At 55.3% G+C, this 25,942-nt stretch overlaps 2 protein-coding genes across 9 annotated transcripts in view; both read right to left on the reverse strand.

The window, feature by feature from the left end:
• Positions 1-9,520, reverse strand: part of ADGRG3 (adhesion G protein-coupled receptor G3) — a 38,032-nt gene extending 28,512 nt beyond the window's left edge. For all 5 annotated transcript variants that reach the window (XM_077751234.1, XM_077751233.1, XM_077751231.1 and 2 more), the window contains exons 1-2: positions 9,386-9,520; positions 3,612-3,771 (exon numbers count right to left, since the gene is read on the reverse strand). In XM_077751234.1, coding sequence (XP_077607360.1) covers positions 3,612-3,771; positions 9,386-9,446 — 221 coding nt within the window. In that variant the 5' untranslated portion in view covers positions 9,447-9,520. The remainder of the gene's footprint in view (positions 1-3,611; positions 3,772-9,385) is intronic.
• Positions 9,521-11,657: 2,137 nt separating this feature from the next.
• ADGRG1 (adhesion G protein-coupled receptor G1) overlaps positions 11,658-25,942 on the reverse strand; it is a 215,981-nt gene continuing 201,696 nt past the window's right edge. For 3 of the 4 annotated variants that reach the window (XM_077751306.1, XM_077751303.1, XM_077751304.1), the window contains 13 exons: positions 22,854-22,942; positions 21,683-22,114; positions 20,969-21,101; positions 20,293-20,440; positions 19,575-19,706; positions 19,112-19,228; positions 18,857-18,902; positions 18,511-18,614; positions 17,639-17,757; positions 15,792-16,060; positions 14,707-14,815; positions 14,170-14,438; positions 11,658-12,994 (listed from right to left, as the gene is read on the reverse strand). In XM_077751306.1, coding sequence (XP_077607432.1) covers positions 12,864-12,994; positions 14,170-14,438; positions 14,707-14,815; positions 15,792-16,060; positions 17,639-17,757; positions 18,511-18,614; positions 18,857-18,902; positions 19,112-19,228; positions 19,575-19,706; positions 20,293-20,440; positions 20,969-21,101; positions 21,683-22,114; positions 22,854-22,908 — 2,064 coding nt within the window. In that variant the 5' untranslated portion in view covers positions 22,909-22,942 and the 3' untranslated portion in view covers positions 11,658-12,863. Of the gene's footprint in view, positions 12,995-14,169; positions 14,439-14,706; positions 14,816-15,791; positions 16,061-17,638; positions 17,758-18,510; positions 18,615-18,856; positions 18,903-19,111; positions 19,229-19,574; positions 19,707-20,292; positions 20,441-20,968; positions 21,102-21,682; positions 22,115-22,853; positions 22,943-24,007; positions 24,145-25,942 lie in introns of those variants that run through there. The other variant, XM_077751305.1, reaches the window with a different exon arrangement.

A 25,942-nucleotide genomic window follows, 5' to 3' on the forward strand; every position in this document is an offset into this window, starting at 1 on the left:
GTCATTTGTGAAACACAAATTAAAATCACAGTGAAAGACAACTCACACTCACGGGATTTGCAACTGACAATATTGCAAAGACGTATTAGAAACACAGTCCTTTCGTGTGCTGATGGAAAAGCAAAGGATACGCTTTGAGGAAGAGTCAGGCAGGTTTTTTTTGTTGTTTTTTTTTTACATTTTAAGAAGGAACACAAAATTCTGTACTTAATGTCTGCTTGCAGCTGGATGAATATTTTCATACCATACTGAAAGATGCCACAGATTAAGAAAAAAAGAGGAGCTTTTTAAAAGCTAAACATACACTTACCAGATATCCCTGCAATTCTGTTCCTAGGTATTTACCCAAAAGAGATGAAAACATATGTCTACAAAGATTTGAATTCAAACGTTCATGGCAGCATTCTTCCTAATCACCAAACTGGAAATAATTCAAGTGTCCATCAGCCAATGAACGAATAAACAAAATGTAGTATGTCCACACAATGGAATATTACTCAGTAATAAAAAAAGATCTATGGATGCATGCTAACATAGGAATATAACTCAAAACCATGGTAAGTGAGGGAAGTGAGATTCAAAAGACAACATACTGTATGAGTCCCTTATGGAAGATCTCCAGGAAAGCAAAAATATGGAATAGAAACCAGATCAGTGGTTGACTGTGGCTGGGTATATAAGCAGGAATTGCTTGCAAACAGCTATGAGGGTACTTTTGAGGCTGATGCAAGTGGTATTAAAATGATTGTAATAAGGGGCGCCTGGGTGGCTCAGTTGGTTAAGCATCCGACTTCAGCTCAGGTCATACTCTCATGGTTCGTGGGTTCAAGCCCTGCATCGGGCTCTGTGCTGACAGCTAGCTATGAGCCTGTGTTAAGGCCACAAGTCTAAATGTCTAAACCAAACGGACTCCATGACAGGCTTTAAGATTCCCCTCTGAACTAGAAGGCCTGAGTTTCAGCTTTCCCGAAACTATCAGGCAGTTACACATTGCCCAAGGCAAGAGAAACCACCCTTGCAACACCCAATCAGGAAAGGCCAGCGACCACCCTCCGCATTACTGAGGGAGAGGCCTGGAGATAGAAACTATAGATAGGACCCTGTTACCTAACGTTAAAGTTAACCTGTTAGTCGCCGAACAAGACCCTGGGCTCGCTCTGTGATTGGTTGAATTTTAAGGTACTCTAAATGTTGTAATTGGATCCCGCCAAAAGTAACGCATACTCTAGACAATGTGTATGGTCAAACCCGCTGTCAATGATGTTGAATAATTATGATTGGATCACTGTTCCCGTGTCACAACTTCTGTAACTCCTCCGTCTCAAACCCCATAAAAACCCTACTCTGCCCTTGTTCGGGGCTCTCAGCACGGATCCATGCGCTGGTGAAGTCTGTGAGCCCGAGCTTAAGCCCATAATAAAGCCCTTTGCCTTTGCATGCGTGACTCGGTCTCCCTGGTGGTCTTTGGTCGGTGAGGATACTGCGATCTGGGTATAACACCTGGAGCCTGCTTCGGATTCTGTATCTCCCTCTCTCTCTCTGACCCTTCCCTGCTCACACTGTCTGTCTCTCTCTCTCTCTCAGAAATAAATAAAAACATTGAAAAAAAAGAATCTCTAAAAAAATGATCTTAATAATGGTTCCACACACTACATAATACACCATAAATTATTGAACTGTACTCTAACAATGTATAGACTGGGTGGTACATAAATTATACCTTAATAAAACTATCAAAATTAATAAAAAGAAATGAGATGCCCCTATATCCTTTCGAGAATGGCTAAAATTCAAATGACTGGTGATACCAAGCGTTGTAAAGATGTGGGGTAACTGGAACTCTCACACATAACTGGTGGGAATGTAAACTGACATGGCCACCACGGAAAATGCTTATAAAATTCATCATATGTCTACCTTTGACATTGATTCCCTTCTAGCTATTTACTCAACAGAAACGAGTCTATGTGTGCATGAAAAAAACATGTACAAAAATGTGGATGGCAAGATATGTTTAAAACAATTCATGGCAGTGTTATTCATAATAGGCCCTATTGTGGAGAAAATGTTTGTGCCCTCTCCTTAAATTCATATGTTGAAATGAGTTGATGGCCAGACCTACTTCATAGGGTTGTGAGGATAAAGAAGGTAACTTGGTTAACTGATAGACTCAGGAACAGAATCCATATCTTCTGATGCCAGAGCCTCTGCTTTTTCCAAAGTGTTTATTCCCATCACAAGATAGTACAGACAGGAGGCCCCCAGATAACCTCCCAGAACTAAGAAGCTACGGAAGCAGCTGCCAATGAGAAGGGAGTGTTTTCAGGCCCCTGCAATGATGCAGTTCAGTCAGACTGCCATCCTAACACCAAGCCTGAGAACACAGGCTCTTCACTTATTTTTCCCCAGCAAACACATGTTGGTGCCAACTATGAGGTTGTCCTGTGCATCTTAGAAGAATTATGGCCAGCTTTGATCGGAGCGGAGAGAGGGAAAGTTTTTGGAGATGATTCTTAGACACGTTGTATCCTAACCCCTTCTCCCTCAACCCAGTATCTCTAATCTTTTGGTCTTATCAGTCTCTTGGTCTTACGGATTCTACATCATACAGGGTTTATAATCCATTCCTCCTTTCAGTGCCAACTGGGGCTGCTGGTGGCGATGTAGCCTTCACTCCCACCCAGGCATTGTCCTTGCATCCTACCTGGTCCATATCTCTTCCTGCACCGCCACCCTGTACCCTTCCCTGAGACCTGAGAATCTTTCTAAAATGCAAAATTGACTATGCTTTTCCTCTGTTTAAAATACATCCTTGAGGGGCGCCTGGGTGGCTTAGTCGGTTAAGCATCCGACTTTCGCTTAGGTCATGATCTCGCGGTTCGTGGGTTCGAGCCCCGCGTCGGGCTCTGTGCTGACTGCCAGCTCGGAGCCTGGAGCCTGTTTCAGTCTGTGACTCCCTCTCTCTCTGACCCTCCCTTGCTCACGCTGTCTCTCTCTCTCCTAGAAATAAATAAAAACATTTAAAAATAAAATAAAATAAAATACATCCTTGCTCTGCCTCCTCCCACATTGGGGTAGTTTACTCGATCCTTCAGGCTTTGGTCTCTGCCTATATTTCTACCCAACCCACCTCCCCTGCACGTCATTCTTTTGCATTTCAAAGCAGTGTAGTTCTCCCCCAACATTCCTGAAGTTCTGCCTTCCGTATCCCCTAACGTTGCTTGGGTCCAATAAGAAAACTCCTATGGAGTCTTCAAAGCCTTTTTATGAGTAGCCTCCTCTGTGAGGCCTTGGCCGTCTTCCTCCCTTTGAGCTAACCCCACACCTTGCCCACCCTTTTGTCTGACCACACTCTAGAATCATCATTGTTTGGGCCCCTGTCTGGCCCTCCACAATGTAGGGAAGGGGCTGATTCACCCCTACATCCCCTGGTCTCAGTGAGTAGATTGGAGGGCATGTGGGTGTCAAACAACAGGGTGGAAAGGTGAGGTGGGTGCATCATTTTCTGGAGCCGTGGGGCTGATAGCTCTGTCTCTTCCTAACAGCCAGCCTCCCTTCCACCCTTGAAGGAGCCCCAGATTCCTGCTCTAGCTCAGGGGGCCCCCCCTTACCTCTGTAAGCTTTCCGGGTCACAGGGCTCATTCCCTGACTGCCTGCACTTTGTGAAGCAGTCAGCTGTGTTCCCCAGGTAGAAGGATTCATACTTGCCCTCGTTGATGAGCCCCAGGCACACGTTCCTTGGTTGCTCCATGTTCCTAGAAGTTTTCATACCTGAAGGAGGGATGCAGAGGGTGTGAATGGTCTGGGTAGGGAGGCAGCAAGGGCAAGAGGTAGAGGGTAAGATGTTCAGGCCCCAGGTTCTGGTAATGTGGGCTGCAATTCCAGCTCCAGCCACCTACACCAACTCTGTGCACCTGAGCAGGACTCCCTCTCTCTGGGCCTCAGTTTCCCAGGCAAGAGGAGATACTACCCCCACCTCGCAGGGCCAGTGGCAGGTTTTGGGGAGAGTGTGTACAAAGGGCTTGGCACGTGGTTCCTATTACCTTTTACCACCTCCACCAGGGAGTCTGCTGGGCTTTCCTCAGTTGTTCCATATCACACATTCCAAAGCCCTTGCAACTGTGGCCTAATGGTATAAGTCTTGGGCATATTCTGTCCTAGTTTGCCTTATTCTCCTACATTCTCATTACAACCCACACAGGCTACCTCTTGGGGTAGAGAGAGAACACAGCAAACTGAGAGCCCCTGGGACTCAGTGACTTGAGGGAGGTCACCAGCTAATGGGGGTGGGGTGGGGTGGGGGGGAAGGGCAGCTCTGGGATGTCAGACCAGCTTCTGTGACTTCTAGCTGAGTTCCCCTTTCACCGGGGAGGGGGATGGAATGGAAGCTTTGAGTCACTTACTTGCTGTGTGGCCTCTGGGACTTTTTTGTTTATGTTTAAACTTCCTTAAACTCTCTGTGGCTCCATCTTCTCATCAGCTAAATGGGACTAATAATACCTTCCTTGTGAGTTTGGGAAGGATTAGAGTTCAAATACATAAAGGGTATCGCTCATCATAGCTGTTCAGAGAGCCAGTATTACTTATTCTAGGAGGTGAGAATTTCATTGTAAACCCAACTATTTATGTATTTGTGTATTTATGTTGGATGTATGTATATGTGCACATATTTACCTATCTCTCAACAAAATTAATACACCCAGAAGTTTGTTTTCCTTCTTTTTTTTTTTTTTTTTTAATTAAAAAGTACAGGGGCACCTGGGCAGCTCAGTTGGTAAAGCATCCAACTTGGGCTCAGGTCATGATCTCATGGTCCGTGAGTTCGAGCCCCGCACTGGGCTCTGTGCTGACAGCTCAGAGTCCAGAGCCTCTGCGCTGACAGCTCAGAGTCCAGAGCCTCTGCTTCAGATTCTGCGTCTCCCTCTCTCTCTCTCTGCCCCTCCACCGCTTGCACTCTGTCTGTCTCTCTTTCAAAAATAAATAAACATTAAAAATTTTTTGAATAAAAAAATAAATTAAACCATACACAAGAGCATAAAATGAAAAGTAAAACTCCCCACAGCTCCCAGGTCACACTCCAGAGCTCAAGACCCTTAGCAATTTACTGCACAACCTTGCGGAAATTTCCTATACGTAGGCAAGTGTTGCGATATAAATCATTTAAAAATGTACATGAATGGGATCGCTTGGCAATATATGTCGAAGAGCTTTCCACATCAGCACCTACCAACCCGTCTCTCTCTATACACTTGCACACTGGTCCACGAGGTGAGTGTGGCTGGTGGGCTTTGCTGCTCTTTTTTTTTTCTTCCCTATTTTAAACAACACTGCTTACATCTTTGTCAGCTTGTGTTAAGAATTCATAGAAAACATTGCTATCATAGCAATGATATTGCTCTGGGTCAAAATGTATGAGCTTTTAAAAATTGGTAGGTGTTACCAAATTTCCTGCTAAAGGGGATGCGCCTATTTCTCCATGCAGCAGAGTGGCTATTGACCCACGTGTTCATAATCCTAGACTTCACCAAACCTGCAAGCCTTTGTCAACCTGAGGAGTAAAATTACATTTTCGTTTCAACTTAAGAGGGAGTGGGAGCATCTATTTGTATGTTTTTTCCCTCTGAACTGCATTGTGGTACCCTCTGTCCGTTTGTGGGGGTGTCTTAATCTGCGCACGTTGGCCTTNGGTGGGCTTTGCTGCTCTTTTTTTTTTCTTCCCTATTTTAAACAACACTGCTTACATCTTTGTCAGCTTGTGTTAAGAATTCATAGAAAACATTGCTATCATAGGAATCTCTGGGTCAAAATGTATGAGCTTTTAAAAATTGGTAGGTGTTACCAAATTTCCTGCTAAAGGGGATGCGCCTATTTCTCCATGCAGCAGAGTGGCTATTGACCCACGTGTTCATAATCCTAGACTTCACCAAACCTGCAAGCCTTTGTCAACCTGAGGAGTAAAATTACATTTTCGTTTCAACTTAAGAGGGAGTGGGAGCATCTATTTGTATGTTTTTTCCCTCTGAACTGCATTGTGGTACCCTCTGTCCGTTTGTGGGGGTGTCTTAATCTGCGCACGTTGGCCTTTCCAATGGGCACACCAGGAACGGTTAAGGCGGGCTACCTTTGGGATGTGTGGTGCTAAGGGTGAGGTGGCCAGAGGGACATTTACTTTTCATTTCTTATCCCCTTCTCTGGTGTGTGGGGTTTTTTTTTTCCAAGAAATCACACGCAATATGACTTTCGCAATAGAAGAAACAAGTTAATTTTTAAGATAGAGATACAGATAATGGCAGACCAAAGTTACAGTAATGTGGGGCTTTAAAAATTACATTTTAGGGGAGCTTGGTTGGCTCAGCCAGTTAAGCATCCAACTCTTCATTTCGGCTCAGGTCGTGATCTCACGGTTCATGAGTTTGAGCCTCGCATCAGGCTCTGCACTGACAGCACAAAGTCTGCTTGGGATTCTCTCTCTCTCCTTCTCTCTCTGACCCTCCCCTACCCGAGCTGTCTCTCTCTCAAAATAAATAAATAAACTTTAGAAAATTACATTTTAGAGTGGATTTTGTAATAATCAGATCTATGTTGATAGTGTTTTAAGTAGCTCATAAAGAAACTTTAATTTTCTGTTAGATTGTAAAAATATTCATGACACTGTTTAATGGGAAGAAGCAAATGCTTGATGAGCATGTCTATAATATGATCTACATTTGCTTTTTATTTTATTAAAAACATTTTTTTATCCTTATTTTTGAGAGAGAGAGAGTGCAAATGGAGGAGGGGCAGAGAGAGAGGGAGACACAGAATCCGAAACGGGCTCCAGGCTCTGAGCTGTCAGCACAGAGCCTAACACGGGGCACAACCTCCCCAACCTCCCCAACTGTGAGATCCTGACCTGAGCTGGCAGTCGGTCGCTTAACCGACTGAGCCACCCAGGTGCCCCTACGTTTGCTTTTTTTTTTTTAAATGTTTTATTTATTTCTAGAAGAGAGAGAGAGATAACGTGAACAGGGGAGGGTCAGAGAGAGAGGGAGTCACAGACTGAAACAGGCTCCAGGCTCCGAGCTGGCAGTCAGCACAGAGCCCGACGCGGGGCCCGAACCCACGAACCACGAGATCATGACCTAAGCGAAAGTCGGACGCTTAACCGACTAAGCCACCCAGGCGCCCCTACGTTTGCTTTTTAAATTAAGGAGGAAGAGAGAGAGAAAAGAGGGGAAAAGAGGGAGAGGAAGAGAGAGGAGAGGGGAAGGAAGTGGGGGTGCCATTCTCCCTCTAATCCTAGACCTCTGTGTGCCCCAGGGGTTACGTGGGTGCTGGGCACCCCGCGGGTGTTAACAGAGCCCCCTCCCCGCCTGCCTCAAAACATCAGCGCAGTCGTGTACGTGACGATTTTGGCAAATGCAGAAAAGATGATTAAACATCTTTTTCCGTGATTATTTTTTGAAGGCATTGGAAGCGTTCAGTCCAGACAGAGAGAGCCTGACCCAGGCCTGTGGGGGACGGTGCCAGCCCCCGCCTCCAGACCTACACGACGCTTCCCCACCCGATCTGGCCCAGAAGCTGGCCTCCAGGGACCACTCAATCAACGGTCAAGGGGGAAGCAGGCCGGAAGTCAGAGGGGGGTGGTGGCCCCTCCCTATAGGTCATCACCTGACGACTGCTTTTCCCTGCCACAGCCCAGCCCCGGCCGCTCAGGGCTTGGTCCTGCGAAGAAGTCACCATCAGTGTTTATCGCATGAATGAGTCAATTAGCAGACGGTGGTGAGTGGCCCGTAAATATCCACAAAAAAAGGAGACTCACCTTTACACGTAAACATATAAGCCTCACAGGCCTCCTCACACTATTCAAATGGCTGACCCTTTGCCCAAACTGGAGTACCCCCATCACCACGGAATAACCCACATCACCAGGGAATAATCCCCATCACCACATAATAACCCGCATCACCACGGAATAACCCCCCACCACCACGGAATAACCCCCATCACCACAGAATAACTCGCATCACCACAGAATAACCCGCATCACCACAGAATAACCCGCATCACCACAGAATAACCCGCATCACCACAGAATAACCCCCATCACCACAAAATAACCCCCATCACCACAAAATAACTCGCATCACCACAGAATAAACCCCATCACCACGGAATAAATTCAGTCCCTGTGGGGAGCCCTGAAGCCCCAACCAGTGTAGTTATGGCTTTTGCGAAGGGCCCGGGGTCCTCATGATGCTGAGACCGGACACTAGCCACCACTGGTTATTGAGTTAATTGATCTGACGAGCGTGTGGCCTGACGCCAGCTCCGCCGGGCGGACAGCACCGTCATTCCCCCCTTTTCAAGCTGACGGCTAAACTTTGTACTTTGCCGAATAACCCAACATTTGAAGAGAAAGTTCTCTGAAGCCCAAAGAGCTTGATCCATATGACCCTATGACCCCGTGAAAGCCGCATGACCTCGTGCTGGGCAGGCATGTAAGGGGACCGGCATGCAGGCCGCTCACTGAATCAAGAGCAGAACCGGAGGATGGGGCGCCTGGGGGGCTCGGCCAATGAAGCGTCTGGCTCTTGCTTTCCGCTCAGGCTGTGATCCACGCTTCTGGGATCGCACCCCTGCCTCGGGCTCTGTGCTGTCAGCACGGAGCCTGCTTGGCTCTCTCTCCTCTCCTCCCCTCTCCTCCCCTCTCCTCCCCCCCCCAAAATAAATAAACTTTTAAAATAACGATACTAGGAGCTAACGGGTGGGGGCACACGGGGCACTGAGCTGGAGCACACCTTCTGCCTGAGAGGGTCACGGCGGACATCACAGGGCACCAAGGAGGGCAAGCGGGGGCTGGCCAGGTGGGCCGGGGTGGGCTCAGCGCTCCCGGGAGCGAGCGAGGACAGCAAGGGCCCGGCCTGGGGTCCTGAAACTGGTCTGGGGCGCCGCCGCGTGCGCCAGGCTGACGGCGGGTGAGGGCCGGGAAGCCTTGTTCCCAGCTTGGCCAACTGGAGACTAGGAGGCCATTGCGGGCCAGGGAGAGGGGAGCCGGTGAGGGCATGGGGGCGGTGAGGGCATGGGGCGAGCCTCCGCCTCCACAGCGCCCAGCCCCTCCCCCGGGAGCTCAGAGGCCAGCGGGATAAGAGGGTGTCCAGGGCCCACTTGTGGCCCAGAGCCGGGCCCGTCAGGAAGCCACAGCCCAGAGGAGGGGAGGGAGGGGGGCACCTGAGACCCAGCGCTGACCAGGTTTATCACGATGACACCCAACTCGGGACGAGGTGGGAGAAGGTGCTAACGTTGGACAGACGTGCTCCAGACACCCCGACCCGTGCCCCCTTCCCGGCCCCTATCCCTCGGTCTCCCAGGCTCGGGAAGTGGGACTGAGGAGCCAGCGGCTCACCTGAGGCCCGGAGCAGGAGGAGTGGGAGAAACAGGATGCCCAGGGTCCTGGCTGTCACCATCCTTGGCCAGCCTTGTCCACGCTGGCGGGAGCCTGTGTCCGTGTGTCCCTCTGGCCCCGGGCTCTGCTGGGTGGCCTGCCTCCCCCGCCCTGCCCCCACGAGGCGTCACGACTTCCTGTGGCCTCTTTCTAGGCCTTCCTGCTCCATGGCCCCGACGGTTGGGTTGTGAAAGGTGAGAGTGGGGCCGGGCGAGCACTCCTGTCTCAGCTCGGCGACCGCCTGCAGGGGGGGGGCGCTGAATGCACGCGCCTGGGGACTCTGCTGGGTGCTGTGAAGTTCGTGTCTGGCGGCCGCAGAGGCTCCACGCCCAAGCAGACCCCTGGGCCTGGTGACGGGCACTGGCTTTGCAGTCAGGCACAGCTAGCGCAGACCCTCCTCTCACAAGCTGGGGCCTCTCTGGGCTCGTTCCCTCCTCTGTAAGGAAACACAGTAACGGGGGGCACCTGAGTGGCTCCAACAGTTAAGCGTCTGACTTCGGCTTAGGTCATGATCTCACGGTTCGTGGGTTCAAGCCCCGCATCGGGCTCTGTGCTGACAGCTCAGAGCCTGGAGCCTGCTTCAGATTCTGTGTCTCCCTCCCTCTCTCTGACCCTCCCCTGCTTACTCTCTGTCTCTCAAAATAAAATAAAGACATAAACATTTTTTAAAAAAAGATACAGTAAGGGCTGCGCAGAGAGCATGCGGGGCTTGCAGACCTGTAGCAGCCTGGGATGGTGTTCAGGCTCCTTCACTCCTGCTTATGGCTTGAACAAGACCAGGGGCAAGGCCATGCCTGCCGGGGCCCTGGGAGCAGAAGAGAGCCAGCCCTGTAGGCCCCAGCAACGCCCCGCCCCACCAGACTGGATAACAGGAGACGTGTGCCGGGCGGGCAGGAGCATGGGCTCTGGGGTTGGTCGGGCCTGGGCATACCTCTGTCCTGGCCACCTTCTGGCTGGGGGAGCGCGGGCGAGCTGTCTGCGGCCCTGAGCCTCTCACAAGACATGCAGAGAACTCATGACACCGTGCATGTGGAATTGTCCAGGCCTGGAGGCGTGGCCACTGTCACTATCTTCTGACACGGTTGTCAGTACTGCACAATTACTGTCATATTGCCCGGTCACGGGTGGCCCAGACAGGAAGTAGGGGCAGCAAACACACACGGGGAGCAGCGTGAGGGAAGGGGAGGGGCTGACCGCTCAGGCCCCAGCTCTGGGGGCTCTAGGGAAGCCGTGTGGATGAGGCCAGGGCCCTTGGCATGGTCCCACGGTCACTGGCAAGTTCAAAGTTGGAGAGCATCCCACTGAGAAGGTGCATCATCACCAGCATCCCCTACTTCAGGGCCAGAGTTAGATGTGCTCCACCTCAGGGGTCTGAGGACCCCCCCGCCCCTCCCCCTTCCTCCCACACAGTGTCTAGACAGGATTCAGTCCAGAGGGCCCAGCTCGGGGTGGGGGGAAAGGATGTCGGGGTGACTCATGGAGCGTGGGTGACAGGTGGGAATCTGGCAGAGAGCCCCAGGCCCTTCCTCTGCAGGGAAGGCTTAGGGACAGACGGGAACCACTGGGCCCGTCCGCCCCCTCCCAGCTGCATCCAGGTGAGGAGATAAAGCGAAACAAGGGCTTTGTGAAATGTGGACTTGCTGGAAACCCATCCTGGTGCCAGGGCCTCAGAAGGGCTTACAAATGCCTGTTTGTAAAGAAGGGCCCAGAAGGAGCAACCCAGAGCATCCAGCACACCTGGAAAGATGGGACCAGGGGGCTAGGAAAGTGGCAAAAGGTGGCTGGGCTGGGCCAGGGTGAGGGCTACCCCTCCTAGGCCCCACTGGGGCTGGGGACTGCCCTGGAGCCATGTACAGAGCCACGGGACCCCCAAAACTCAGGGCAAATGGGCCTGCAGTTTCCCTTGCGGCCACTCCCGTGCTTGTCCCCGCGGCTCCAGATGGGCTCCTGGCCAGGCCTGGCCAGCATTCACCTTCTGGCCACATCCGTCCATTTCTCACACCAGAGCAATGTCTCCACACGCAAACCTGGTCATGTCCATCCGAGAACAGCAGCCCTGCTGTCCAAGGCCCTCCAGCCCCGTGAATAAGGACCATCAGGTGGCCCAGCCAGCCTTCTTCTCTCATTCCCATTTCCTGATGGGCCCAGGGTCTTTGTATCAGTGACTCTTACTAGAAGCACAGAAGGAAGCTCGGAGGAAAGTGCCCCAAACTGTTTACAGTGGTTTGTTAGGTGGTAACAAGAGCTGATTTTTATTTTCTTCTGTGTCCTCCTGTACAGTTTCCAAATTCTCTACAACAAACATCTATTTCTTTAGATTCAAAAGACAAATGACATAGTACTTAAAAAAGAAAGGCTTCCCCGTCTTTAAGACTGAGATCCAGATCAAATGCTGCCTCCTACAGGAAGTCTTCCTGGATCCCCAGCAAGAAACGATGGCTCCGCTAACCCCATGCCTGGAGCTCCAACCCATTAGGAGCGCACTGGGCTCTAGGCCACAGTCACCAGGGGAGACATGTCTCAGTCTTCTGGGGTGCCAGGGCAGAAACAAGTCCACATCGCTGTGCCCCACAGTTCTGGCCACAAGTGGGCTTTGAGAGAGGCCGAGGGCCCCTAGGGGGGATGGGCTTGGCGGTGGTGAGCAAGGGTGATGCAGCTTCTAGAAGGGCCCAGATGGACAGACGGACCTAGCCCAGCCCAGAATGTCTATACGAAGCCTGAGTCAAGGGCAGGCAAAAGTCCGTGCAGTAGACAGAGGTTTACAGCAGGCCATCAGGCAGCTCTTGGAAACCAGAACCCAAAATACAGCATTGGGATCAGGGCCCCCCTGGGGCTGGGCGGAGGGCTGGAGGGGGAGGGAGATGGAGGGCCCTGGGCTCCGAGGTAGAGGAGACGCTGCCCCACTCCCCTCCTCCAGGGGTCTGGCTCAGAGCTCTGCCCCCACCCACCCACGTGCCCTGAGTACCACTCTCAGGCTAAAATGACAGGACGACCGCGTGTCCTCATGGTGACTGCCAGAGACAGAACAGCTAACGGCCCATTCCTGTCCTGTGGGACAATGATGCCACCAGGCCTCACAGGTCCAGGACCTGACCTTGGGGCCATAAGGGCTCCCATCCCCAGCCACGAGGGCGGGGCCCTGTGGCAGTGACTTGAGACCAGTCTTCGGCCCCCGGCTAGGACGGCAGGGGACGGTCCCACTCTTGAGCCCCCTGTGAGCTGGACCTGAGAGCCAAGCAGTCCGTGGGCCAATTGAGAAGGCCCAGCCTGGGGGTCTGGCTGCCAAGGGCACCCGCCCCCTCACTCTGAGGTCCTTGGGCCTTCTTCTCGAGTCTCCGGCTGACCCTCGAGTGTTGGTCCTGGCCGGGGGGCGGCGGGCGGCGGTGGGGAGAGGCCGCAGCTCTGGTTCCTCATGTGGCTCCCGGAGGTGGCTGGTGGCTTAGATGCGGCTGGACGAGGTGCTGCCCGAGCTGATGGGGAGCCTGGCGCTGTCCGAGTTGCTCTTCAGCGGGGAGGGCCCGCTCTGGGCCTGCAGCCGCATGGACCAGTACCAGAGAAAGATGAGGAAGCCTGTGGGCAGAGAGAGGGCCCAGGGCTCAGCAGGCTGTGGGCAGCCCTGGCCTTCCCCGTTCTCCCTCCCCAGGCTGCCAGCACCCATGGGACCCCGGGGAGCCCCGACTATGCACCAGACACTGTGTGATTCCCTGGGCCTCATCCCACATTCTTCTCCTAAGGTTCTTACGAGGCCAGGCCTATTGGTTACCCTTCTGTGTCACAAATGAGGAAACTGAGGCCCAGGGAGGTCAGGGGACTCGGCTGAGCCAGGAGTTAAACAGTGCCGTTCAGGTTGCAGAGTGTGCCTATTTAAGCATCTCTCGGCCAGAACACAGGGGTGTGCGTGTGTGTGTGTGTGTCTATCTGTCTGTCAGTCATCGGTGGGGGGGATGGTAGAGGGGTACAGGTAGGAGGGACCCTGCGGCATCAAGCCCAGGCCCTTGTGATCCACTTCCTCTGCTCCTCCCCCTTCACCACCTCCCCACTGCCCCCCCACCACTATACCCTTGAGCCCTGTACCCCCTCACTATTCTTTCAACACACAACCAAATTCCAGCCTCAAGACCTTTGCTCGTGCCCCTCCCTCGGCCTGGCACACTCTCCTCAGCCCGCAACGCGCACACCCGACCCCGGGCTTCTGATACAGTGCAGACCTGACCCAGCGCGTCCAGAGGGGCGGAGTCCCCATGGCTAGCAAGACTCCCACAGTGCCGATGCCCGCGGTCCGAGGAACACACACGGAGTAACAGGCCCTTGATCTCTCCCTGGCGGAACCCTTCTGTTGTCTTCAAATACCTCCTACACAGGCCTCTCTGGCCACTGTCCCCAAAGTGGCCCCCACCCCAGCACAGACGGTCTGTCCCTCATGTCGCCCACTCTTACTGCCCTGGCCTCCGAGATCCCCTCACAAGGCTGCGTGCTTGCCTCTCATGCCTGGTCTTTCCCACGAGCAATGAGCTCCATGGAAGGAAGGCCCTGACCCAGCCAGTTCCAGGCTTAGCACAGGGCCTACACATAGTAGGTACTCAATAAAGACATGTCGACTACAGCCGGGATGCCCCCATTCTCCGGATGGGAAGACTGAGGCCCAGAGAAGTGAAACTTTCAGGTTGGGGCACATCTTCCCCACCCTGTGCTCCACGCGTGGGCACCCTGCCCAGGCCAGGGGGTGGGGTCTTCTCCATGCCTACCTTGGAAGGAGGTGATGATGCTGAAGAAGTAGAGGATGACCACCTGGAAGGTGCCAGAAGCAAAGGAGAAGAAGACCAGGGCCCAGGGCAGACCGAGGACCAGGCTGAGCCCCAGCAGCGTCAGCACGTGGGGCCACTTGTGGGCGTGCGGGCGCAGCCGCAGGACCTGCCCCACCATGGTGCCCAGCATGGCGGTGTTGAACAGAAACACCAGGCTGAAGAGGCCCAGGTTGGTGACGTGGCTGACCATGGAGTCCCGGATCCAGCACCTGCGGGCGCAGATGTGGGGGCTCAGCGCGCGCCGAGGCGGGGCCGCGCTTCCTGGGGGCCGTGGACCCGAGCCACAGCGAGCCTGAGCGCGCCGCGGAGCACCTTCAACACCACCGACTCACAGGGGGCGTTATTTCCTCTTTAAGTCCTCTGTCAGCAGCCCGGCACCCAGGAGCCTCCCGGCCACCGTGGCCGTGGCCCAGGCCGCTCTCTGGCCTCCGCGCCCCAAGGCCCCTGTGCCTGTCCCCGCTGCCCACAGCCACTCACATGGAGGGGTAGATGACACTCTCCGGAGTCCTGTGCACAGCCAGGATGATGGAGCCATAGTTGTTCATGTCCACTAGCGCCACCAGCGTCACCAGGAAGACGGGGAAGCCTGAGGGCCGCAAAGCACGGAGTTCCATCTCCCACCCTCCCCTGCCCTGCAGCAAGACCTTCGGACCCTCCCCTTCCCGCTCCAGTCTGGTCTTCCCACAGAGAGCCCCAGCCCCGCGTTCCCCTCACCATCCCGGCCGTGGGAGAAAGGGCCCGGGCTTCCCCGCTGAGGGGCGAGACGTCGCAAGGAGAGATGGGAGGGACAGTCAGGACATGGGGGGGGGGGGGCCTGGAGGGGAGGACTTCCAGAGCCTGCACTGGGCCTTGACCTTGTCCATGGGCTGGAGATGGGGATCCCTCCAGAAGTGGTCTCCCACCACCAAACACCTGGGCCTTGACACAGAGCCAACTCTGAAGGATTTTTATGTAAATCAAAGCAGTGACCCAAAAAGGGCCAAATGAGAAACCCAGGAGGAGCGGCAAGTTGGGTCAGGGATGTGGGGAGGTTGGTGAGCCTGTGCAACATCCAGAAGGACTTGTAAGGTGTCCCTGGGCCTTCAGGCCTGAGTGAGAGGCCTGGGCCATAGGTAAATTAGGTTGTCTCAGCCAAGGACAAATGCCAGAGCTATGGGGAAATCTTCAGGGTTACCTAAAGGTTCAGAGGACCCACAGACAGAGCCACTTCCAGCCTGGGTGATTTAAGTGAGCGGAGGACTGGATTACACCCCCAACCCGGTGCCTTTGAGCAGTGTACAACTTGCACATCCATACGTGGTGGCTATGTCAGCAAACCCCCCTTTTAAGAGAGTGAGCAATGTGGAGACTATGTGTTTCTTGGGGCAGTGCTTACCATCTCATCTTCCTAACGGGGAACTTAACCCACAGCCAAGGTAAAGATCCCCTGAGGGCATGTGGGCAAACGAAACAGTGAGGGGAACAGTCAGAGAAGTAAGCAGAGAAGCAGAACTGGGCACCTGTGTTTTGCCAAGTAGAAGAGGCAGGTCTAGAGGGCCCACCAGCACCCTCTACCAGCTTACCCCAGCCCACGAGGCTCAGCTTGAGCAAGTAGCCAGGGACATAGGTGCCGAAGACCTCAACCACGAGTCGGTAGAGGTTGTAGCCCTCGAGGCCCATCCAGGAGAGGCAGGCGAGCAGAGAGAAGTGCAGGAAGATGGCACTGGCACGGCAGCCGGCCTCGGAGCCCGTCAGGGCCACGGGCTCACTCAGCAGGAAGCTCACGTCTAGCAGGAAGACAGCCAGCAGCAGGTTCATGTGCACCTTGATGGTGTAATCCCGAGTCTTCCTCCTGCACGGGGGCGGAGGGGGAGGCAGGGTCACCCTGGCAGCCAGCTTGGGAAGGTGGGGGCAGCCTTCCCAGGGTGCGTGCACACACACACACACACACACACACACACACACACACCCTATCTCATTCCTGTGGCTGCGGCCAGCTCATTCCCCACGTGTCCCTATGCACCTGCTGTGTGCCCAGCAGCCACAGGGACCTCAGGCACAGGTTTAGCCAGACGGAGCCAGCGAGACAAACTCAGCCACCCAAGTCAGCTGGATACTCCCAGCGCTGGAGGGGAGAGTCTTCGGATTCTGTGTCTGCCTGTCTGTCTGCACAACCGTGCATCTGTGAGGCTGTGAGTGTGTGTGTGTCTGTCTGTCTTCAGGTTTGCAGATGTGTGTGTGCGCAGCCCAGCCCCACTCTGATGATCCAGGGCACCGTCGGCCTTTCCTCCCCAGGTCCCCACGCCGCCAACTGCACTCTGCCTGGCACCATCCACCACGTGTTCCAGAGAGCACAACGCAACAGCCTCGCCCACCCACCCCAACTCCAGGTACACTTGGGCCGGCCCCTTCCCCCTCGCCCTCAGTTTACTCGTCTGTGAAATGGGGTGGCAGCCCCCTCCCAGCGTAAAGTCTGGCACAGACAAGATGCTCAGTCCCTGAAGTTTCCCATCCTTGTCTTTGGGCACTTTTGTGGTTAATGAGTAGATGCCGGGAGGCTTGTGCCCCTGTCCCCACACGACACGGTCATGGATGCACACGCGTGCACACAGCACACCCTCCCTTCCTCCCAGTGGAGAATAGGGAGCACATTCCCAGTGCTCACACCCACAGGATTTAGAGTGTCCGCCCTCTGCCCCAGTGGGCCCGGGCCCTGACTGCAGGCGGACCTCAAATTAGGCCAAGCCCAGCACTGACAATCTGGACCCATCTGCACAGCTGGGGGTGGAGGCGCTTTCTGCTCCACCAAACACTTCCCACGGGGCACCTTCCCCTCAAGGCACCCAAGTAACAGTGGTGAACCGACAGAAGCCCCCGTTGGGGGATGGGGTAGGCTTTGTCAAACTCAAATGCCTGGGGGGGAGGGTTCTGCACAGATAGCTGGGCCCCAGAGATGCCTGCCTGGGCTTAAGGCTGCCTCTGCCACTTCCTTGCTGTGTGACTTCAGGCAAGTCACTCACCCTCTCTGAGCTCTCTTTCATAGGGCTCTTGGGTGTACCGAAGTGATTTTGTGCATGTAAAGCACTGAGAACAGTGTGTAGCACATGGGAAGCTCACCATCACATTATTATGTGCCCCCAGTGGTGACACCTCTGATTAGTCAAAGGCAGAAATCGAGATGTTCATGTTATTTCTCCCAATTTTCAATGTTGGCAAATAACGAAGATTGTAAGTGCTGGGTCTCCCCAACCACACAGGCCTGAGGTGGAAGTGTGGCCCCCAGGGGCCAGCTGACCACACCTCCCAGGGCCCCTGCGGCCGCGGGCACATTTTGTGGACAGCCAAGCCAATCCCCAGCATGGGTCTCCATGAGGTCAAAAAATGAAGGGTCTGCCTCCCTCCCCCTTCACCGCCCCCTGCCGGGCTTTACCTGGAACAGAGGTAGGCAGCGATGGTGAGGACACAGGCCAGAGCGGAGATGACACAGCCCACATAGGACAGGAGGGTCAGGTAGTGCTTGTGTACGGCGTCGACCTCCACAGAGGCCACCTGGGTCCAGAAGACAGGCCAGGGCTGCCTCAGTGTCCCCAACTCGACTCTAAGGGTTTGCCCCAGGGGGGAAAGGCCAGCCTCTGCTCCCCGGGTGGGCCTCTGGCATCTATGAGCCACCACCACCCCAAACTGAGTGTGGCCCCCTGAGTGTGTCCTTAGGAAGGGGCAGGGGAGGGGTCTGCACTTTTCGTTCAGTGCCTCCTCACAACAGACCCTCACTAGAGGACCCCTTCTCCGGCCTGGCGCCCATGGTTTCCCATCACTGGAGTGAGCCTCCTGTGAGAGTGAGCACCCCACACCCAGCGAGAGCTGGGAGCCCACTCCGATCCCTCAGAAGCGGGGTCCCAAGATTCCGGGAGGGTGAACCTAGGACACAAAGCTTCTGTGCTCTTGGGGACCCTGAAGTCTCTTGTGAGAGCCCCCACAACGGGCCTCAGTGTCCCCTCGAGGGCTCATTGGAAACATATTCGTGGCCCCGCCCCAGCCTATGGGGTTAGAATTCTAGGTCAAGACCAGGAATCTGCATTTTTATCATGCACCAACATTTGGGAATAAAGGGCAGCTCTTTTACTAACTAGCTGTGTGACCTTGGGTAAATTGCTTCACCTCTCTGAACTTAGGTTTCCTTATCTATACAATGGGGCAGCAGCAAGAGGCACATCAGGGTTGGTGTGAAGAATGAATGACACATATGTGGAGACAGGCAAGCCCCCAGCCCGTGGTGTGGCTGCCGGGCAGGGGACTGCTCACCATCAGCACTGCAAAGTAGGTCAGGTGGTTGCACAGGCAGGACGTCTGTGTCTCTCTCCTGATGGTCTCACACCCCGCGTCGCTCCAGCTCCCCAGGCTGCTCGCTGAATAGGGGTTCCATGGGGCTCTCGTTAAGCCCAGTCACCCCACCGGATCCCCCCGCACACCGAAATCCACAACCGCATCACTGCTCCAAGTCTTTGCAAATATCTAGTCTGCCATCATTCCTTCTTCAAAGCTCATCTTTCTCCAGGAAGCCCTCCTTGATTAACCCCATCTCCCCACCCTCCAGGACCCGCTTTCTCTTCCAGATGCCTGCCCAGTTCAGGGAGCCCTCCGCACTCACACGTCAGGTCTTCAACCCAGAATACACACTGGAGAGTCACGTTCTTCTGCCGGGACAAGAAGGGAGAGAGGACCCCGTCACAGCGCGCTCCTTTCCGGGCCAGGCTGAGGAAGTCAGCGTCAGGCCACCACCCCATTTGCCCTTGACTGTCTGGTGCCCTCAGCCAGCCGGTCATTTTGTTAAAGACGAGTGATTCAGAAGGCAGGGCAGACAAGGAGGGACCCTTGTGTCCTTGGTTGGTTTGCTCCCACTCACCGGCTGTGGCTGATGCTGGAAGGTGAGCGTCACAGGCTCCGAGAGGTTGGCTACTTTGGTGTTCTGCACAACGATACCCAAGACCTTCTCGCCCAGGACTTGGCTAGAATTCTTGTCCTAGAGATATGGGATGGGGGAAGAGAGGAGGGGGGTGAGGGCTCAAGGCTGAGAAGAAGGGCCGAGGAGTTCCCTGGTTTTTCTAGACTCCCACATGCTGCTCTGAGATGCGGAGGCTCCCTCTGTAAACAATTCTTGCACATGTAGTCATTTACACTGTAGCGAAAACAACATAATTTAGCCTTCTCCGGGGGAGATTTGCACATCAAGGTCCATTTTCTGACTTTACAAGGAAAGGCTCTGGCTTGTGGACGAGGAGGCCTGGCTCTATGCCCACCTTCCACCTCCCCGTCAGACAGAAACTGCTTTTCCCCCGGGGGAGGGCGCGAGGACGCGGGCCCCATACCTGGAACAGGGCTTGACTGCTGAAGTCCACCAGGAGCAGCCTCTTTTCAGCCTCCCCCCTCCGGCCCTTGGTCTTCTGGAAGAGCTCCCGCGGCAGCAGCACGGAGTACTCCCGGATCTCGCTCTGTTCCTTCTGCAGACCAGAGTCCCCCTGGGGCTCAGCCGGCCGTGGGCTCCCAGCTCTCCCGTACATGCCACCCTCAACACCTCCCTGGATGCTGCCACCGCCAAGCCCGCCTCCTTCAGGAAGCCCTCCTTTCCTTGGCTCCAGCGCTGGCTGGGGAGCCTTGCGGTTAGAGCCCAGGGCTCCAGGGGGGTTCGCGCAGCATTGTGCTGTCTGGGCTTCAGACGCCAGTGCTGCGTGTGGCATCCCCAGTGGTAGGAATGAGGGCTGTGGGGGTGACTCCAGCTACCGGGCCCCCTCCAGGGCAATCTGAGACCGAGGCGCATGCCCAGGCACTTTGGGACTGGTCTTCTGTTCGTGGGGTTTGGTGGGGGGAGGAACGCATAGGAGCCTTTGATGCCGGTCCCCTCCACCTCGGTCCCCACTGCTGTGCCAGGAAGGATCCTCGGCCGCGGGGTAGTCACTAACAGGGGACTCCTTGGGCCTGAGACCTTCCTTGCCAGCACACATGTGGCTCCCAGAGGCCCGGGGAGGGGCGTGTTCATGCCTCCGCATCTGTTTCCTGCCCCGGCCAGCCCGGTCCCTGTCTCCTGACCTCGAGCCTGGAGTGGATGTGCAGGTCCTGGAGGCTGGCCATGGGCTGGAGCCTCCACACCGTGGCATTGACCAGGTCCTCTTCAAAGGACAGCGTGTCCCCTGTGAACTTCACAGAGGTCAGCTTCGACTCCAGGCTCCGCAGCTGCCTAGCAGGGGGACACGGGGTGGGGAGGTTGGTCAAGGCGGGCAGGGAGCAAGAAGGGGAGACTAGGCACATACCCAGGAAAGAGGCAGGCTGGGGGGGGGCGGGGGTAGAGAACAGCCGGATGGTGCTGGCGCACGAGAGAGAACGACCTTCAGGCCAGGGCGTGGGGGTGGGGTGGGAGGACGCCAGGACATCAGAGCAAACAGGAAAGGGGGCTCTCCTGAGCACCGGCTTCCGGGCCCAGCTCCCTGCCTGGCCATGGAGGAGCTCTGCCCAACTCTGGGCCTCAGTCTGCCAAGCTCTCAAATGGGCCGATCAGGTCTCCTTTCTTGGTGTGTCCTGGGGTGGTGGGTGTGATGCTTGTTTTTACACATGTAAGGGGCTTGGCCTCAGGGCTGTATTTCGTTTCCTCCAGGAGGAGATGGAAAGATGAAGGGAACATTGCAGCCCCAGGAGATGCCCCCCCTCATCCTGCCTCCTGCTCCGGGTCGCAGCCCTGCCCACATCCGTGTCTGGGGTCCACGCTTACTGGCTGGCAGGGGTGGATGAAGGCCTCCTCGAGGTTTTCCCTGGGTGCTTCAGAAGCTGGCTGAGCAGCTCAAGGTCTCTTTTCAGCTCACATATGTCCACCGAGGCATTGTGGGAGGCCTTCTGGGGGGGATCTGGGGCACCGGACAGACAGACGGACGGGCCTAAGGCTGTTATCGGAGGTGCCACACCCATCAAACTCCCACTTAACCCTCACATGACTCTAAAGACCTCCAGCCCGTTTTACAGAAAATGACACTGAGGCTCTAAGACATGGGGTGGCCCCCCCTCAAGGTCACCCAGAGGCCGGCCATGCGGGGGCTCTGCCACATGGAGCCTTCCAGCAACTCCAGCCCAGCAGAGAAGGCTGGGACACAGCTGCCCACACGACTAGAGCCCAGAGGGCCCATCCCAGGAGTGACGTTGGGGGCGTGGGGGCTTGTGTGGCCTCTGGCTCCCGACACCCAGTCCCGTCTTTCTGTTCTCTCTGCTCCCACCCTGATCAAGCCTCATCTTCCTTCACCTGGACCTTCCCTGCAGCCTCTGTATGGGGCTTTGCCCCCTCTACCTTCACCCCCTACTTCCCCCCGCAAAGCTTCCTGAAGCACAGCGCGGATCACACCCCTCCCCCACTCAGACACCGTCAGTGGTTCCCCACTGCCTGGGAACAAGGCTAAGCCCTGACCCAGTTCCTCCTGCCCCGAGGCCCCCTAACCGTGGAAGGAGAAGGTGAAGCCAGCAGCACTGGGCAGACTGGAATTCTGGGGGCTCCACCAGGAGCTGACCGAGGTGGCGAGCAGCGGGGGGCCCTGGGCCAGGTTCTCCTTCTGGTGCCGGAAGCACAGGAGGCCAGAGGCTCGGTCACTCAGCAGGAAGTCAGTCTTGCCATAACGAAGGTGAAATTTCCCAGCATGGCGGTTCCAGTAGAGGCAGAAGTGGTAGAGGCCCCTGGGGTCAGGGAAGGGTCGGGAGGTCAGGGGAACCCCGGTGACGGGGGTGAAGGGGGCATGGATCGTGAGGGCATCCTCCGAGTTCTTGATGGAGATGTGCAGGTCTGATGTCTGCTTGTAGTGGAGGCCACTCTTCTCTGTCTGGTTCCTCTGGCCACAGAAACGAAAGTCTTCGCGGGGGCTCCTGCCACAGGTACCTGAGGAGAGAAAGACTACAGACGGGGCTCTGTGGCAGGGAGCAGCCAGGGCACAGTTGGGGGCAGGCCTCGGGCCCAGAATACAGGATCCGGTGCCTGGGGCTGGCACACATTCCAAGGTCTACAAAAATGTGACTGTGCTCTGCTCACAAATGACGAAAAGAATTAAAAATTAATAATAATTACAAAGGTAAAAAAAAATCTTTAATGTTTACTTATTTTGTGAGAGAGCACAAGCAAGGGGAGGGGCAGACAGAGAGGAGGAGGGAGACAGTCCCATGAGGGTTCTGAGCTGTCAGCGTAGAGCCTGACATGGGGCTCCAACACACAAACTATGAGATCATGACCTGAGCTGAAATCAAGAACCAGACATTAACCAACGGAGCCACCCAGGTGCCCCAAAGACAAAAATAAAAATTTTATGGCAATAAAATACTTCATGAGGCCATGTCTACCGCAGTCAGTTGTGCAGGTTGTGCACTGCACAAGGATATTCTGGCTGCAGAAGTGAGTGGGGCCAAAACCCAATTCATGTTCCCCATCTCAAGCTGTGCACTGTGGGGCTGCATCTGCCAGAAAGAAGGGGTCTCCTTTTCTGCAAGATACCATCCACTTGCTAAACTGTCTAAAGTCCTGTGCCTGCCCAAAGGGGTTAGTGGGTATGCTGGCAGCCGTCCTAGACATGGGGGCATTTTGGTGTAAATCACAAGAGTCCCACGGCAGCTCCAAGACAGCCTACCTTGCACCAGGAAGAGCAGAGCCAGTGCCGTCTGCAGTAGCACTTGGGCGGCCATCTTCCTCCCCAAAGTCACCCTGAGAAGTCACCACCTGAAAGAGGCCAGGAGCGTTAGCCGGGGCCAGAGCTGCAAGGTGGTTGGCCCAGCCCTGCAGAGGGGGAGGCCAGTGCAGGTGGGTTTGGGATGGGAGGTGGGGAAGCACGTGTGGACATAGCCCGTGGACCTCCCCGGAGCTGCCGGAAGCTGAACGTCAAGGGGCAGCGGCATCCAGAGCCCAGCTCAGTTCAAGTCCTGGCTCCTCCTCTCACTTGCTGCATGACTGTATAAGCCACAGAAAATGGGGCTAATAGTACTTTCCTCCAGACCGAGCAGGGATGGGTAATCTTGGCTAGAATCAGGTGGAGAAGGCTCCAGAGAACCCCCTGGGCCACCCCTGGCACCCTGCCCCTCCAGGCCTGGAGGAGATGCAGGAGAGGCGGAGCCCTCCGGGCTCTCCTCCGGGCACCCCACCACCATCATCCCCAAGACCCAGCTCAGAGGACACCTCCTTCAGGAAACCTTCCTCGACTCCCTCTACAGCCAGTCCTGGCCTCCTTTGCTTCCCACTGTTGGCTGGGGCCTCCTCTGCCCCCAGGCGGTGCGGGACGGTGCATTCCCTCCTCAGCTGTCGGGGGAGCCCCTGGTCCGTCTCTGCACAGGGCCAAGTGCACAGAGCTTGCTGGACAAAGGCTGGGCACTTGGAGGGGTGAGGGAAGTGGAGTGAAGCACAGCGCACTCACAGCGCCCTCTGCAGGCAACAGAGGGAAAGGGTGCTTCCTGTCATGACCACCAGGGGGAGCCAGTTCCCAGGGCCCCTGAACAACCAGAAAGGCAGCTGTGTCTTCCAGTCTAACAGGGAGACCCTGACAGTATGGCCCAGCTTCCCCCAGCTCCACCCCAGTGTAGAGTGGGCCCTTCTGACCCCCCATGACCTCCATTCGCCGAGAGCCAATCTGCCAGCCTGTGCTTTCCCAACGCAGCCCCTGTGCCTGTGTTAATGCTCACTTCCTCCTTGTGGAGTGGGCCCTATCGCTGGCCCATTACACAGACAGGGAATCTGAAGCAAGGAGTTAAACAACCTGCCCATGATTACTCCAGAGGCCAGGGCTTTCCTCACCTAGTCAGCACTGTGAGGCCTGGTGGGGAACCTGCATGCCTGGCACTCACAGAGAGATGCCAGGTGGCTTGGCCAGCAGGCCGGGTGACTGAGCTGGGCGCTGACGGACACAGACAGGCATGCTCATTGCACGGGTCCCTGCATATGGCTGTGGCGGCAGGTGCAATCATCTGTCACAAGCCAGACAAAGGGAAGCCTGGAAAACAGGGTGCACCCAAGGAGTCTACATTTAGGAGAAGCCAAGGGAGGCTTCTAGGATGAGGTGGCTTTTGGACAGAGTATTTGAGGGTAGCATTTAAGGGACAGGTGGCCCCGGTAGGAGCTCATTGTCTCCTTCCCTGAACTAACCTGGCCCCTTTAACTAGAGCCAGGCTCCTATGTCCCACTATGCATAATGGAACCCTAATTTTTAGGCCTTGCCATCACATCTCATCTCCATGGCATCACAGGACCCCTTAGAAGACGCGTATGAGAGGCGTCTGGGTGACTCAGTTGGTTAAGCCTCTGACTCTTGATTTCGGCTCAGGGCCAAGATCTAAGTCTGAGCCCCGCATCAGGCTCTGTACTGACAGCGCGGAGCCTGCCTGGGATTCTCTCTCCCTTTCTGTTCTTTCCTGGCACGTGCACGTGCACGCACTCTCTCTCAAAACAAAGAAGCTTTTTTAAAAAATTTCTTTTTAGCACATATGAAAGCGTTTTAGGGAAAGGCCACTGTGAACCCAGCTTGTGGCTTTTCAGGTTTCACTTTGTGGTCTCTCTGAGCGTCTTGCCGCCTGCTGCCTCAGACCAGCAGGGGGCAGCCCAGCACCGGAGACAGGAGCATGCCTCTACTTTTCTTCTTCCTGACAGTCCCTGTTGCTGTTTACCTCTGATCCCTGATCCAAATGTCACCTCCTCCAGGCAGCCCCCCTCACTGTGACCATGGCTTTATACTTGTGAACTCATAGCTGACAGATCACGCATGAATTTGGTCCAAAATCTCCATGTTATGGTATTTGGATTCCAGGCACAGAGAGAACCAATGGCTACCTGACATCACACAGCAAGCAAGGACGGAGCTGGCCAAAAGCCATGTCTCTCTCTGGCCCACTAACTGCTCACAGTGAGCCGCCACCATTGGTAGACAGGGGCCCAGGACAGGGCAGAATCACCCACATCGCATTGACCCTCCCAGATTGAGCTTTGAGAGCAAAACACCCTCAACAAAGAAGAGAACTCCCAGTCACCGGAGGGGCATGAGCGAGGCTGCGTCCCCGTGGAGGACCATGGAAGGGACTCACACACAGATACGGGGCCAACTGCATGATCCTGACACTTCCGGGCTCATCTCTACTCCACCCTAGCTGTTTCAACAGCCACTCCGAAAGGGACAATGTTGTCCCCACGGACATTTTGGGATTTGAGTGGGAGGATCTGCCTGGCTTCCTTTAACCCACTCTTGGGCAGTGGAGACGACTCTGGAGCCAGACTGCCTGGGTTCAACTTCCAGCTCTCCTGCTCACTCGCTGTGTGTCCTCAGGCTACTTACTCCCCCTCTCTGGGCCTCGCTGTCCACATCTGCAAATGAATTGATACTTGTAAAGGACTTAGAACAGGACCGTGCACATGGTAGGTGCCACAGGCATCAGCTAAATATCTCTCTGTACTTTCTGACGGGCTAATGCCTGGCCCTAAGTCAACCCCCAGCCTTCCTTCCGCCCCTCCCACCCTCCATGCCCCCTGCCTTGTGGCCCTGGCCAGCTCAGCCTCCAGAGCACCTTGACGGGAAATTCTTAGCGCATGAAACTTCCCTTCTGGGAGTGCAATGGGGAGGACTGAAACCCCACCCAGAAAACCTCCGTCCTTGCAGCCTGGCCCCGAGGCTGTTCACAGAACAGGACAGAGGAGATGGGAGAGTGGACCTGGGGACAATGAGAAGGTTCCAGGAAGGGGCAG

This window comes from Crocuta crocuta, unplaced genomic scaffold (assembly GCF_008692635.1).
Source record: "Crocuta crocuta isolate KB4526 unplaced genomic scaffold, BGI_CrCroc_1.0 scaffold124, whole genome shotgun sequence".
In the NCBI taxonomy this organism is placed as follows: Eukaryota; Metazoa; Chordata; class Mammalia; order Carnivora; family Hyaenidae; genus Crocuta; species Crocuta crocuta.